We start from the raw sequence: 16,122 nt of genomic DNA on the forward strand, positions 1-16,122 counted from the left end.
AGGGTTGACTGTTCTATGGTGTGGTTTGTAAGGACGTGGATTACAGAACGAACCGAACCCTGTTTTTTTTCCCTTGAGCAAGGGTTTTTCACTGTGAGGAGTGAGCTAGGTGTTTTAATCCTATCAAAAGGATTTCTGTTTCTGTTAAAACTGACATCTACTTTCAAACAGGCTCTATTAAACAATGTAGTTGAGAGAAACAAAACAAGGGTTGCTGTTTTTGTTCGTGGTTATTCTTTTTGAGACCTGAGGAAGTGAAAGAATGGCAGCATGCTCAACTTGCAGGGAAAAACACAATACTCCTTTATCACCTTTCACTGCTTCCACAGGGGTTTCTTGTAACAAAATCTCTCTCACTTCTAATATCTGCCGACCTTTGTCAGAATCTGTAGATTCAGGAGAGTTATCTTTTTAGCCCTGTCTTGGTAAATTGTGTATGTGTAGCATTGCATATAGTTTAAAGCTTTTTGTTACAAAGCTAAGACCTAATTTAAAACAAAAAGGATTAAGTACAAAGTACTAAAGCTTGAGAGAAACTTCCCATGCCAGTGACTGCCTCAGGGAAAAATACTTATTAAAAAAAATAGTATCATTTTTCTGAAACTCATACTGGAAAATGGATAAAGTGCTTTTTGTGGTTAAAACAAATTAGCTGTTGTTTCTCTGGGAAACTATAGCGCTCTCAAGAGCAAGGAGGTAAGCTTTGACAAGATGATACCTCAATGTCAGAAAGTTGCTGTTCTCTGAAAGTTGCGCTGTACTCAGCAGAGATAAGGACAGTAAACTGTGTGGAAGGCTGTGCTGGGGCACAGGAGGCTGGGTTTTGTGTCCAGCTGGCTTTGAATTAAACAGCCTCCCTCCTGTGAACTCAGAGCTGTTAGTAAGGCCAGAATGAGTCTGTGTAGTTTTGGCACTTGTCAGCTTCAGGGTGCTTATTTAGGGGGGATGGGAAGGCTTGGTGGTTTGTGGGCTTTTGGGTGGGTTTTTTTCAGTCTTAGCACTTTGCTTTATTTAAAGTGTTTGGAAGATTTAGCATTTTGGTCTTTAAACTTACCTGACACCTGTATTACATCCTTTATTTTTCAGATGTATATAGCACTGATTTCCCTGCATGCTCTAATCATGGTGGGATTTCACTTCTTGTATTGCTTTGAAGAAGACTGGACAAGTGAGTACTAACAAAATATCTCATTAAAATACCAGATGAACCTATGAGTAAGACCTTATAATGTAGTTTGCTTGTAAGGCAACCCCTTTTACGCTGGTTTCAGAAGAATGCTATCAGGGCTCTGCTGTGCCCTATTCCTTTTTTTTTTGTTGTTTTGGTGACCAATCCTGGAACTTCATAATTCTTTCTGACCTGCTGGGATCTCTGTCCTGAAAAGTTGTATTTCAACTTAAGCCTGATACTGCCTAAAGAGAAGCTGAGATGCAAAGACACCTAGATAGTATGTGTGCCAGAACCTACTGTTGACATGAATGCAGCACTAATTTCCTGAATGCCAACACAAGATAAAAAGAATGTGTATGCTTTTTTTTTTAAAAGGGTAATATGAATCATTCTTGCAAGACTGCCAGGAAAACATGCTAACTCAGATCCAAAAATCCACCCTCACAAGAACAAACAATTCCTTTCTACAAAAAAAAAAACAAAAAAACCCCAAACCAAAACACCCCAAACAAACAAACAAAAAGACCCAGCCCTCACTCTGGAGCAGCCAGTGAGTAAATTTTCACAAATTCGGTTGAGATGTATTTTTAAAACCACAAATGGATACAGGATATCCTCTAGGTAATGCTGAGTCAAACAGCGAGCTGTCAAAGAATGTGTGTGCAGATGTATGTGCTGCTTGTGGATTTTTTTCAAAGAGCATTAGCTTTGTTTTTCTTGGAATTTCAGTTGTGTCATTCAATATAATGACCAGTTTTAGTTTATAATGCTGCAGAGGATGTGCACATTTACACATATGAACTGAATTTCACAAGGTGGTTCTGCAGGTCCAAACTTTGTAAAACAGCTGCCAGCTGTCACTGAGAAAGTCTTGATTTGACTACAGTGGCCAGGGCCATAGGGGAAGGATACATCAAAATATAGAGTTTCTTTTGCCAGCTTTCTCAGAGCCTGTATTTGTGGGGGAAGCAGTTTCCCACCTGTCCCAGGTTTCGGTGGCAGAACAGAGCAGTTATGAGAGATGGATCTCTTGTTCCAGCTGCCTTGGATTTGCGTTGATTGTGTTAGCCCCTGATTATGGTGTATATGTTAAAGCTTAACACCTCATGAGAAAAACGTGGTTTTTTTGGTGATACTTGTTCTTGGATTTCAGAAAAATCTGGAGATATTCCAACATTTACAACACTCAACACTATGATTTTTGCCCTATAACGTTTTTCTTCCTCTTCCTTTCTTCTGCTCTTGTATAGTTACCTTCTCAAATTTTTTTCATCTCTTGCCTGAGCTTGCACTATAGAGTGTGAAGAAAAATAAGAATTTGCCTTAATCTGCCCTTCTTTAGGTTATGACTTGGAGCAGTTATGAAAGGAAGTGTACTCTGGTTTTATGTTGGTGCTACAGAAATAATTATCTTTGTGTCCTGACCACCAGCTTGAGATTTCTAATGAGACTTTACCACTGTGGAAAATCTGTTAAAATTAAGGTTTAACAGAGAAGCTACAGGTGAAATGGAGTAGGGCGGAGTCCTAGCCACTGTGCTGGGGAAACAGCTAAGTGGAAAAGAAAGTTGCATTCTTGAAGTGTTGCAGGGGTTTTTTTTGTTTTACTTTTTTTTAAACTTGCAGGAGTGATCATTTCACTCTTGAATATCCTCAAGAATGTCAGAGCTTCCCTGTGCACCTTTTTGAGAATGGTGATCACGTAATTTATTTTGACAGTTTGAGTATGGAAAACTCGTGGCTTAGAAGGTGTTTTGCAGTTGCTGCATTACCCGATATCTCCCCTTCCAACTCCGTTGTTTTGTTTTCACAGAATGCAGTTCCTTCTCTCCGCCGACTACAGTGATTCTTCTCATCCTCTTGTGTTTCGAGGCTCTCCTATTTCTCATCTTCACCTCGGTTATGTTTGGGACCCAAGTACACTCCATCTGCACTGATGAAACGGTGGGTGTCTCACACGCTCTCTCCTTTACCCTGTCTCTCTCACAGTTTGCATTAACAGTGAAGGGCTACAGGGTTTTAGCTCATCGCATGGGGAGTTCATGTATGTGTACCCTTTGAGGAAAGACCCAATGTAATAAACTGAGCTAGCACAGTGCTGGGTTGTGCTCTCTGAAGGTTACTGTGAGAAGTAGTGTACACCTATGTATTGTCTGGGATGCTGTGTTGACAGTACCTCTGATAAGGTAGGCATGGGTAACTGGGATTACTCTGTAGAGAGTGTTTGTCCCTGTGGATTTGAGAACCTTTTCCCCTTAATGAAGTGCTTTTACATTGGTGTTGTCTGAAATTCAGCTGCATGTCCCCTGGTGTTACTATTTACAGCTTTAAGTGCTGTAAAAGCCAAGATGAGTAGGTGGGGGAGGAATATATATATGTGTGTGTGTGTGTGTATATACACACACACGCTCTTTCTAGTCTAGAAGATTTCCAGTTTTAGCTGCTTGTTAAACAGTTCAAAAACTCTTGCCGGAGGGAAAAGGCAAAGGGAGTAGAGTAGGCTCATGGAAACCTGCTGGGTACAGTCTGCTGCAAAGCCACCATGTCGTCCACAATTCAAAGATGGCATAGTAGAGGTTACATGGTAGTGTTGCAGTCCATTGTATATCCCTGCATTTGCCCACTTCTGTAAAGATGGAGTTGGTGACTCCTGGCGATGTTCCCACACTTGTGAATACTGCTGGCCTTCACCAAGCATGCTCAGATATCTGAATTTTCTGGAGTGGTTGAAGAGAAGTGATAGTCTTTTAGAAGAGTGACAACTCTTACTTCCTCCCCTGCCTCCTTTAGCTGTTTCCCCTTCACTTGTTTGCCCATGGCCAGTTGAAGCTAGAATAGGTGTTTTTGCTGTCATTGGAGAGCTATGACTGGCATTATAGACATTAAAAGCCCATTGCTCCTGAGTCTTTTTTGCAGTACCTTTTTTTAATGCTTGGCTTTCTGCAAGAGGCTGATGTTCACACTGTGACTATTCTGTGTTCAGAGGAAGACTTCAGCTGTTCTTTCTGCTGGGGAGAGCCCCAGGAAGAAGTACAGTGTCGTACAGAACAACAAGATCCTGCCGAGGTTGAGCTTATCAATAAGTGTGTAAATTAGCAATGCTGCCTGTGAAATAATCATCTCAATTTCTCAATCTTTGAAACCTGTCAACAATTTTTAGAAGTTGCTTCCTACAGCTGGGCACCCAAATAAGTCTCCTGATTTCCGCTTCCCCTCAAATTCTGGGAACCCATAGATGTTAAAGGAACAATGCCACAGTCTAAAATAAAAAAATGAAATATGGACTCCCCCTGTTGGGTTGTGGTTTTAATTTTTTTGTTTTCTTTTTGAATATGTACCAGTAAGGATTTTGCTCTGTGGAATGTCTCATTGTTGATTTGCTAGCATTGAGCCAGCTGTGTCTGGCAAACAATCTGTTTTGAGCAGAGGAATATTTCCAGGTGAAATTCTTCCTGGTGTGGTCTCTTGCAGTGTTTTCCTTCACATTTTAGAGACAGGGCTGTGTCTTGCCCTTTCTCACCTTCCTCTCCCAGTCACTGGGAGACCTCATTCCCCACCTTGTGTACGCTGTCCCACCTGGATGGTTCTTTCTGCCTGAAGGGACCCAGAACCCTAGTATTTTGCTGTTGTGTCTAGAGGTGATATTTACCAGGGATCAGCACAACTCCTGCAGTTGACCCGTGTTGTGTTCTGCAGGGCTCCCAGAATTGGTCATTTGAGGAACACAGATGTATTACAGTGCATTAATCCGAAGCTCGGGAGAGACATGTAGGTCAGGAGAAGCTTACCTTGCAAAGATCCAAGTTAAAGAGCAGTGATCTGTCTGCTGCTGCTACTTGTGGAGGAGTAATGATCTCCACTGACTGCACTCCTTCATTTTGCTTCTGGCATTTTGCTTCAGGCATAGCTTTCCTGAAAGACCAAATTCACTTTGTGGGTTTTAGACACAATACAGATTTTTTTTTTTTTTTTTCCCAATGATTGACTAGTGAATGTTTCAGCTGATTGCTTGATGGCTTATTTTTGTTCTCCCTCTAACCTTTACTAAACAATGCCAATGATTTCTCTCAAATCAGTATCTTATTTAACCCTTTCTCCCTGCTGTCAGCCCATGCATGTTTTAGCAGTGATTCTAATGGAACACGAGGAGGCACCAGGTAGACTCAGCTAAACTGAGCCATGGGCACTTCCTGATGTTGCTTGGTGAATCTGGGAGCATTATAGAGATTATCTTTGGGCTTGTGGGTTGTTTGGTTTTTTTTTTTTTTTGTCTGCAAGCTTATAATGGTTCCCTCTAAAACTTTTCCATCTGGTTAGCACATAATGTTTTCAGCCATTAAAGCTTTTTGTTTGGTTTTAGGTGGTGGAGTTTTTTTAATTGACATCAGAGGCAATTAGAGGGCAGGTCTTAAAAGGTTTATGAAATATCTAGGCCTGAACAAAATGAAAGTAATTTTATTTCCAAGGAATGCTTTCTAGCCTTAATATTTTTTAGTATAAAAAAATGAGAAGAAAAGGAAAAGCAGTATAGATGCATTTTTATTTTTTTACTCCATCCTTCGGATAAGGGGTAACTGAGAGCAGACTTTTCCCCAAATCCAGAACTACAAAATCTGAGTGTTTGACTGAAAATGTGATATTTCTGTTTTCAGGGAATAGAACAGTTGAAAAAGGAAGAGAGAAGATGGGCTAAAAAAACAAAATGGATGAACATGAAAGCAGTATTTGGCCATCCGTTCTCTATAGCATGGCTTAGCCCATTCGCAACACCAGACCAAGGAAAAGCAGACCCGTACCAGTATGTGGTCTGAGGAATTCTTGACCAGCATTTCCACTAAAATAGAAACATATTACAGCACTACTGTTACAAATTTTCCATGAATGTTTAAAACAAAGAGCAAAACAAACTTTTTTATGTCTATTAAATGGCTGATAATTGCAGAGGAAAAAAAAGCCCTGTATTCCACTATTTCAGATAATTCTATATCTCTGGCTGAAACTGCTGCTGCTTTTCTTTTTGTTTTTTTGGGGGGTTTGTTTTTTTTTTTTAATCTTGTTAACTTTACTGGCCTTTGTTTCTCTCTGCTTTCTGTATGGCATAACTAATGTGAAGGGGATCCTCTTTCTCTGTTGTGACCCACCTCTTCTGAGTAGATTCTCATGCTGTCTCCTGACTGTGATGAGCTCTGTGGAAGACATATGAGTGCCAACAGCCCTACACAGACACCTTTGGACTTCCTGAAGGAGCACATTGCTCTTTCATAAGTGAACTTGAAAGGGGAAGCAGACACTTCACTTACCAAAAGGTGCAAGACAAGAACGCGACACAGCAAGAAAGCCAGTTGACCTGGTGATCACTTACAGTTAAAGTACTTAAAACAAATGTTGCCAACACCGATTCCCACCCCACTCTCCTTTTTCCTTCCAGCCACAGAACTGTTTCCATCTTTCTGGCATTATTTTGTCTGTTCCCTCCCTTGTGCGCAGGAAATTGTTGCCCTCGTAGGGTAACTGTGGCAGATTTAGAAGACTCTTCGGATTATTAAATGCCTTACACTTGCAGGAAAGAAAGACATCTAATTTTCAAGTGTTTAGAATAGCAGAATCATCTTGTTTGTGTGTGTTTGTCTTGGTAAATAAGTTGTTAGAGCGATGCCTGCTAAACAGTGTTAATGTGAAAAACTGACATGAATGCCCACACTACTATAAAGACTAATATTGACGGGATGTGTAGGTGTACCAGGGTGATTGATTCTATATTCTTAGCATTGCCCTGTTTTAGAGCTTTGTAAATCTTTTCTCATATTTATGCGTACATGTGTATGTGTGTAAACACACACGTATATGTGTAAGTGTTTTAAAGTGGGAAATGTTGATGGTAAGGCACATGCATGCTGTTAGAACTGTGTGGTGATGAAAGTGGGAGGGACAGAAGGCATTCCAAAAACGGGTAGAGCTAAACCATTCATAACTACAGCTGACATCTCGTGTTCAGGCAGGAATTTTATTATATTTTTGGATCATTACTCCCATGGGTTCATCAAATGAATTGCAAACAAAGGAAAAATACAAATCAGCTGTGTCCATGACTTCCAAGGAATCTTTTCTTTCCTTGGTTTAAAATAAAATGGTATTTTTTTTTTGAAAATGACCTGTTTAGACTGCTTCAAAGCCATGGGGGAAGGGAGGGAGATCAGGGAAGAAGAAATTTAATGGCTGTCTCATTTTGGAAGTAATGTGAATGCTGCATCTTTTCAATCTGTCAATGCTTCCATATGGAAAACAAATGCAATAAAACTTTTCCAAAAACTTGTTGCTGTTCTTATTTTCTTTCTTCACTTCAGACTCTGGGAAAAATCTGTAATGGTTTTCTCAACTTTCACTTCTGTACACAAGCAGGCAGAAGCATATGAAGGTTCATTAACTGAATGTTCAACTTCTAAGTTTAAAAATTAGTTAATCGGTAATATACTGATTTGTTAATCAGTGGTTTTATTTCACCGCTTCGAAGTGCTGTCAGTAGCTGCTCTGCCATGTAAACAGGCTGTTTTTGCAATCCTCCTTCCTCAGGGTTAGAGCGTCAGGAGTATGTTGTGACCTCTGCTGCAGGACTGCACGGAGGGAGCCACCAGCTGCACTTGTGCCTCGGTGGGAAGATTCTGTGAAGGAAACACGGCCTTTGCATACACATTTCCTTAATGAAGGAAAGTTCAGGAAAAGTTTAGGGTTTGTTTTTACAGTGCTGATACTGCTGATAGTGGAAAGCTGTTGTAAATAAATAACGTAGCTCTGATTTTAGTATGCAATGGTGTTTTTCAGAGAATGCTCCCAGCTTAATAGTTAAGGACTGGATCTTTGGCCAGGATCAGTTCAGCCGGTGAGGCACGTGCAGGTGGTAACTTGAACTGCTAGAGAATCCGGCCCTAAAACTGTCTGGATGCAAAGTCAAATGTATTGGTGGGGGGACAGTCCCCTAGGTAATTAACAAATGAATGCATCTGTCTTTACAGTTCATTGCTTTAAAAATTGTTTTGATTATATGTATATATTGTGGACATTCCAGGTTTGGTTTATTTTAATTACCCTTACTCACTATGCATTTTGGAGGAAGATTGGTTATGTTGTTCTGGCATTTTGACCATTGTGAAAAAAAGGTGTAATTGCTTAGTTTTTCTTGTTTCAAACAAACGCAAATTGTTAAACATCATTATATAGTATTGATATTTTCAGTCAAACTGTTTTTGCTTTAAATGAGGCGTCATCACAGCTTGCAGAAATGTCCACTGGTACCTCTCGTGTGTGTGTCTCAGTAACCGGGGCTGCTCCTCGGTTTTACTTGCACTGTGCGACTTGGTGGTGCAATTTGAATGATACTAAATGTGGGTCGATATTAATATGAGAAAGGCAGACTTACTGATTTGCTCATGGAAAGTATTTTCTCAGACAGGACTGCCTGATTTCAGGTGCTAGTTCTGTTTTAGCATGGCCAAGAGAAATTGAAGGACAAACTTGAGCAAAGGCAGGGTACTTTTTTGAAAAGCTAAGTGTTGCTCCAAGCAGGAATGAGTGCAAGGAACTGCTGTAGGGAAAGTCTGCCTTAATCATGATTTCTGCTAGCAACGCTTCTCGTGTCTTCCCCTTAATGGACAAATTGTTACAGTGCTTGCCTGTTCTGTTTGCTCTTTCCTTCTGGATTTCAAAAGTGTATTAAAAGAAATTAATGCATTTCTTCTAACATGCGAGAACTGTCCTGCAGATTGCTTCTGGGTCAGGCCACGCAGCCCAGCATCCTCCTCTGGCACTGCGCGGGAGCAGATACTGAGGGCAATAGTGGGAGAAACGGGGTATATCCTACAGCATCGCAGTGGTAACAGGTCAACCTTGTCTTACTGTCCCCGTGTTTGCAACGTTGTACCTCTTACTGAAATGGGAGTGTCCAGTATTTTATATTTCTCTATGTATGTCTTCTCTTTTCAGTATTTGTTCAAAATTATGTAATTTGGAATAGTGGAAGATGATGCTTTCTGAGCCTTTTTTTTTTTTTTTATTTAAGTGAAATAGCTGCATGACGGGAAAGAGAAACGGGTGTTGGTTTAATTTGAAATACAAAATTGTCACTTCCTAAAATAATGATGAGAGGTTTGGGGTAAATATATTTTTTTAAAAAAAGTTTCATTAAACCGTAATGAAACATCTTCAACAGTTGTGCATTCCTTCCATCCCCCTTAAATTTTGGTGGTTCTTTTTTTTTTTTTTAAGCCAAAACCTCATGCCCTACTGACTGCGGGGCAGGCAGCCAAAGTTAGACCAGGATACAATTTTTAAAACTTCTGCTCATTTTCAATACGTGCCCTGAAGGGATTAGTGAGGTCAGGCTGAGAGAGAGAAAGTATGCCCCTGCCTGCTCCGATTAACTGCTCCCTAATCTGGCATTAGTACAACCTCAGCCTGACCTTGCTTATTGCCTTGGTTAGCAGATACTGTTTAGAGCAGGTGAACGATGTTTTCTGGGGGAGGGAAGATGGGGGTTGCTGCCCAGAAGTGTTCAAGATCCTTATTCCCAGTTTAGATGGCAGCATGGATCGAACTGGATTACACACGTGCTCGAGGGCAGGGTTAAAGCTTGTGCTGCCGAGGGAGGCTTTCAGTGCTTGGTGTCTCTTTCTCCTCCTGCCCCATGCAACTTGTTTTCCTTCTCTCTAGATGCTCACGCAATAAATGCTGCAGCCGCGGTGGCGGTTTGTTACTAACGCATTAGAAACCTCTGCGGCTTGCCAAGGAGCAGCTGACGACCAAAGGTCTTCCTCTGCTTTAAGCTGCAAAAGCATCTGCCTCCCGGCTGCACGGCCACAGGGCGCTGGAACGGGAGTATCCCAGAGGAAAAGCGCGTTGGTAGCGCCCAAACGCTTTGCCGAGGCTCTGCTCTGCCGTGCACAAGCGCTGCTCCTCTCCCGGCTCACCCGGCAGGGAGGTCAGGACTGGCACTGGCCGCAGCAGCGCCGAGTGCCTCGTCCCAATGGGCTGGGGGCTGCAAGGGATTTTCCCTGGAACAGCTGAAGCCCTGCATTTGGAAGCTTGGGAGCAGCGCAAAGGGATGCGTGCCTGTGCTTAGCGTTGCAAGATGCACGTTTATGCTTCAGGGCTTGAGTTTTCCCCAAAATTGTAACCCTGAAGACTTCAGCTTCGGTATTGTGTCATTTCTTTCTGCATGTTCACTGCTGGATTTCTCCGAAGTCAGCACAAGAAATGGGGCACGAATGAAGCTCACAAAAGCTTTGCATGTAATTCTTCCATTTATGGTGTGTTTTCTCCTGGGCCTGCTCAAGCTGACTCACTGTTATTGCAAAACCAACCTGCTGCTGTATTAAAATGTCGTGTTATTTATAAAGCTTACTGCGAGTGCGGCTGTGGCGCTGCTGAGCTGTTGCATGTATTCATTTCCCCCCCTGCAAAGCTTCGAAATGATTTGTGGGTTGTTAGGGAAAACCTGCAGAAGTAGAATGTGACAAGTGTATTCTTCACCCAGCTTTTCTAAAACTGCTCTTTTAAATGGTTTTAACTGAATTTGCTTGTTTTTTCCTTTCCTTGAGTGTCTCAAGTCTTGGATCTGGTGTCCTTGCTTCTCTAAGAACAGTTTTTACGTGGTGTCTTATATATCATCGTGAGCATATCATACGCAGCTGTAGATATGACTCCTCTCTTACATGATGCAGAAGATGGGCATAAAAAATTACGCCCTATTTCACATAGCGGTAGCCTTAAATAATAATAAAAAAATCTTAGTTCCTTCTTTCTACATGGGGAAGACTACCAGGAAAAAAATGTCACTGCCCAAATTGATGGACCTGTTATTTAAATACAATCAAAATGTTTGCTTTACTAAAAGTGATGTTCTTGGAGGGAGAATGAATTAGAATATTGACTGACCAAGGCTCCACTTCTGCTTTGAGACCTCCTCTTCCACCTATACAGATGTCCTCGCCTCCCAGCGGGTATCCGGCTTGCATTGTGATTTATCTTTGAAAATTTGTTAAATGGAACTTGTGTACTTAAATATTTGCTCTTAATGGGCACCAAGTAAGCGTGTTCTTACGTCAGCCTCTAGTGACAAGCCTAGATGTGGCTGTGGTAAGTTCCTGGTCGCTAGAAAAAGCTGCAGTATTTTGCTTATGTCTGAACTAGTGTAAAAGTGCCCAAATAAGGTGAAATTTTAAGTTGTATTTTGTTACTCCTTGAAGGGATTCAAAAAGCATTGGGATGAGAGCGCCATGTTTCCAAAAGGGTTGGCTTTTTAGAAGCCATCTCTTTGCCATAAAAATCAATAGCAACTCATACCGAAATAAGTCACTGAGATTCAGATTGTCCGTGAATTTGGTCTTGGTTTAGGGTTTTGTTGTTAAATTCAGGGATGAAACTCTCAGTAACACAGGATGCCTGTCTTCGTTGTTAACCAAAGCTTGAATAACATCCTGGTTGTAGATAGGCACTTTTGCACTCACTACAGCAGTTGGTGCACAAATACCCGCTATAAATGTGAGATGACCCAAAACTCTTCTCTTCTTGCAGGGTATTGAGCGTCTTAAAAATCAGAAGCCAACCTGGGAGAAGATCAGCGGCTGGGAAGGAATGAAGCTGGCGTTCGGTGGTACTTTCTCCTTGGGTTGGTTCAGTCCCTTTTCGAACCTGAACTGCAAGAGCCCAGCGCCGGCCGAAGCGATGGCAGCAGCTCCTGCGTCTGCAATAATGACTCAAGAAGAAATTGAGCAGTTTCTCACTCGAGATGTTGCTGTCCAAGTGTTACATGAATAAGCAAAGCATCGTCCAAGATGTCAAGAGCAGCTTTCAGGTTTTTTTAATAACTAGCTGTGCTGGAGATTTAAGGGTTGTTTTTTAACGTACTTTTCGCACATTAAAAAATTTGGGAGTATTTATGTGGAAGCCAGGTACAGCACTAGCAGAAGCAATGCAAATCTCCAGAGAAAGCTTTATAAGTGATGAGATTCATAAGCTCCTTTTCGGACCTGCAACAACTACTTTATTGAGCTTTTCTTACTTGGCCTTTAAGGAAAGTTTATAATTGCCGGATAGATTGGTCCCAGCTCCCAGAAACGTGCAGTCCTAAGGAGTCTGGTTAATCTGTTGTTCTTACAGCCTTTTGGAGGGCTAAATGATAGTGCTGTGCAATGGCCAGATTAGCCCAGTTCTAAGGGTTTTCTTGAAAAATGCATCCTTTTTAGCTCATCCCATGGATGCTGCCTCTGGATCATGAAAGCTGCTGGTGCTCAGATCTTAGTAGAGGTGGGATACTGGGCTATGGACGCAGCACATGGGCGAGCTCCAAAACATCTCCAGGGATAAATTTTAACCCTCTGTGCTCATGGGGCTGCCCAAGACTGGTGGTGCTTGGCCGAGCGGTGTTGGAGCCGGCGGCTTGGTGGGGGTGCTGGGCCAGTGGGAGCATTTGCCTGCAGCCAGCACAGTTGAGAGCAGGCAAATAGTGGCCGGGTTGTCGAGCTGCTGGTGGGGGGAAGCTTTTGCCCGGGGGCTGTGGTTCATTAGCACGTAGGACGTGTGGAGCAGGAGCTGCCTGGCCAAACTCTGCCAGCCAGAAAGCAGGCAGCAGGTCTAGGCCAGGCACCGGGGCTGTTTCTGCGGTCAAAGAGGAGGGAGATGTGAGCACCCTGCTGATGGAGGTACTGGCTCTCTCCATTTGACTTGTCTAATTTAAATGTCTCTCTTTTTCTCCCCCGCACCCCCACAGCCAGAGTTAGTTGAGAATGAATATTGCCTCTTAATCTTGCTAGTGTTTAATATTGTCCTATTAGTCCTTGCCATTGTGCAGGGTTTCATTACACTAATTCTGCAGCTAGCTCCTGGTGAATGTTGGTTGAACACGTAGAAGGAACACGCTTCGCTCAAGGAAGGTGTCACTGCAGGTGGGAATAGCTGCAGCAAAGTCATGCGGAGCTGACATTACCCACAGCATTCAAACACGCTACAAACACTTGGCATGCTCCAGATGTCAGTTAGTGTAGTTTTAATTTAGACTGTTTTTTGATTGTTTTTTTCCTTCTTGTCATCTCCCTTAGCTTAATTGTCACTAAATTTTGCAGGATATTAGAGATGTGCTCCTGGTTTTCCCCCACAGGACGCGCTTGACTTCGTCTCCTCCTCCCCTGTAACGTGGACCAAAGAGAATTGCTTCCTCTTGAAAGTGAGAGAAAGGAGCTTTGGGGATGAAAGCACGGTATTGTGAAAGACCTAGATGAAGTTTTTATTCTTTATAGAAGCAATACCAATTGGAATTCGTGCAAGATTTTTTTTTTCTCCCCCCCCCCCCCCCCAAACAAAAGCATCGTAATAATGTATTAGCGATGTGACGTTCAGGGCTACTGTGGAGGGATGAGGTTCTTTCCTGGACTTGTCCTCTGCTACAGCAATCCCTTTGTCTGGCAAAGGGTCTGGGAACAAACTGAGTGCCATGACTGTTAGGAGCACAGCTTGGCTAAAACCCAGGGGATGTTCCCAAACAGTTGTCCCACCCCCTATTCCCTCTGGATGTCTCCTCTTTTTCAATGCAAAGTAGATTTAGAAAAAGTCATTAGGACCTGAGTATTTATAAAAACCTTTTTGTAAAGGGAAACACCCTGATTTGGGGGAAATTGAGGTGTCCTCTCATGTCATTTAGATGTGAGGTCTTGAACACCATTGTTCTGTACATCAGTGTGATAGTGTGGGAAGAAGATCTCCTGCTCCTGCACCAGCCTACATTCCTCTCTGTCAGCATCCCACAGGAAAGGGGCATCAGCGACATATGCAGATCTATAGGGGATTTCCTATAGGGAGCAATAGGGATGTTGAAGGAGGAAAAGTAAGAGTGCCCTTTTCAGCTCGTATTTTCTAATTTGGCTTGCTGCCCAGCCTCTGCATCCAGTTAACATCCCTGCCTCCAGTGCTGTGTCTGCAGAGTGGGAATGGTGCTACAGGGTCCTGGAGGGAGAAACTAGTTGATGGTTGAAAATTGCCTTGAGGCAAGCGCGTGGGGACATCAGCTTGGGCAAGACCCCCTCGCCCTGCATTTTGGTGATACTTCTCGGGACACGGACCCCACTCATGTGGCTTCGGGTAGGCATGAATGGAGGCAGCATATTTCCTCCTCCGCTCTCAAACCTGGTTCACCTCATCACGAGGACAGGTGTCCTTCGCTTCTGTTTCCCACCTCTTGTGTTGTTCCTCAGGTACTGGCATTTTTAGGCTTTTTTTTTTAATAGCTGAAATGGAAAAGCAGTGTGAAGAGGTGGGTGGGAGCCAGAAGAGCCATCTCCCCTCCTCCCACAGTGCAGTTATAGTCTGAGTAAGAGACTGGGACGTGTCCCTGTGCCCTACGCAGAGCCATGGGCAGCCAGCCCAGCCCTGGCTCTGGTGCCCGCCAAGACCTGGTGGGGTGATTTCCTATGCCCAGTGAATTGGTTGTTCTGGTGTCTCTTGGCTGTCGGTCTCCCTCATCCTCCTCTTCTTCCTCCCCCCCAAAGTTCTAGTGTATCTCCTCTCTGTCTTGGTATAGCGTGGCAACTGTCAGAAATTGCAAAAGTCTTCACAAGTTGGAAAAATCTGTTTTATCCATGGCTCTGGCATAAACCTTCTTTAATGACTACCTGGTAGCTTGAGACCAAATGTGATTTTCATGAAATTGAAACCAAACCCACCATTTTCCTTCCCTTCCCTCCATGCACTCCTTGCCCCTTGTTAAATTGTGCCTTCATCTTCAGATCATGCTGCTATGGTCCTGGCCAGCTCGCCGGGCCCTGGGGAAGGTGCTCCTTGAGAGCACTCGGTGTGCAGCAGTTGCTGGAGATCCCATTGCTGCTCTAGTGCGAGGTGTTAGTACATGATGGGCAAGGTCGTGGCAGAGGTGAAAAGTGTTCTTGTACTTCTTATCTGGTGTCTTCTACAGCAGGTTTTCTATGCAAGTAAAGAATTTACATCTCTTGAAAATATGTATATTTTGCTGTTTGTAACTCCTTTTTATGCCTCTGGGTCACTATTGTACTTATTAAAGAACTAATACTTCATCCGCCAAGGACCGCCTGCTGCTCTCTTTCCTGCAGTCGCCATGCGTGGACCCTGCGCCCACTCTGCCTGGGGAGAGGGGCTCCTGCTCCTGGCCCTGCCACCGCTGGAGGTGGCCTTGTGGGGACCCAGTGCTGCCGCAGGGCACCGGGACACCTGGGCGGAGGGGTGGCAGGGGCTGGGGGAGCCTGACCACCTTTTGTGGCCCAACCACCACCTGGGTGCTCCTCCGGGTGTTCCCTAAATGTTTGAAACGCAAGGGAGTGGTCAGAACCTTTTTCCTCCCTCCCTTTTTTCCTCCCTCCCTTTTCATGGGCTGGTACATAACCAGGTGTAGTCACCATTTCTTTTTTCCACTCTGCAGCCCTAATGCTTGAGCATTTGCCTTTTAAATAAACCCCTATACTACTGTGTGGCTCAATTTCCTCTTTCCTTGCGGAAATGCTGGAAACCCCAGTGCCTGACTGCTGCTGGCGATGTTGCAGAGCGGAGCCGTCCCTTGCCGGCAGTGGGCTCGGGAGGCGCTGGGGTGTGCAGCTCATATGGGCTCCAGCTGTGCACAGATGTTGTCTCCTTCGATGTGACTATGTCTGGAAGAGCTCCAGACATACATCACCATCAAGCTCCAACATGTAATCCAGCAGCATTCAGGGTGGAAGGGGAAGGACAAAGGTTATACATTTCCCGGGAAGCACTGGTAATGGTGCTGGAGATGGTACTTCTTTCAAAAATGCCTGAAAACCCCCAAAAGAAATTGGGTGGGAGGAAAGGAAGATGTATGAAAAATGGTGTTTGGGGAGAGTGTGCCAGGTTTGCTCTCTTTGTTGTCTAAACACAAAAAAAGGTGTATGCCAGTATACATTAGGTTAATGGTTGGACTGG

The 16,122-nt window shown here is 43.5% G+C and overlaps 1 protein-coding gene across 3 annotated transcripts in view; it reads left to right on the forward strand.

Moving 5' to 3' along the window:
* Positions 1-12,747, forward strand: part of ZDHHC3 (zDHHC palmitoyltransferase 3) — a 31,651-nt gene extending 18,904 nt beyond the window's left edge. For 2 of the 3 annotated variants that reach the window (XM_075705517.1, XM_075705516.1), the window contains exons 5-7: positions 1,087-1,168; positions 2,984-3,114; positions 11,737-12,747. In XM_075705517.1, coding sequence (XP_075561632.1) covers positions 1,087-1,168; positions 2,984-3,114; positions 11,737-11,979 — 456 coding nt within the window. In that variant the 3' untranslated portion in view covers positions 11,980-12,747. Of the gene's footprint in view, positions 1-1,086; positions 1,169-2,983; positions 3,115-5,822; positions 7,451-11,736 lie in introns of those variants that run through there. The other variant, XM_075705518.1, reaches the window with a different exon arrangement.
* The last annotated feature ends 3,375 nt before the right edge of the window (positions 12,748-16,122 follow it).

The sequence above is a fragment of the Pelecanus crispus genome, chromosome 2, assembly GCF_030463565.1.
Source record: "Pelecanus crispus isolate bPelCri1 chromosome 2, bPelCri1.pri, whole genome shotgun sequence".
Lineage (NCBI taxonomy): Eukaryota > Metazoa > Chordata > Aves > Pelecaniformes > Pelecanidae > Pelecanus > Pelecanus crispus.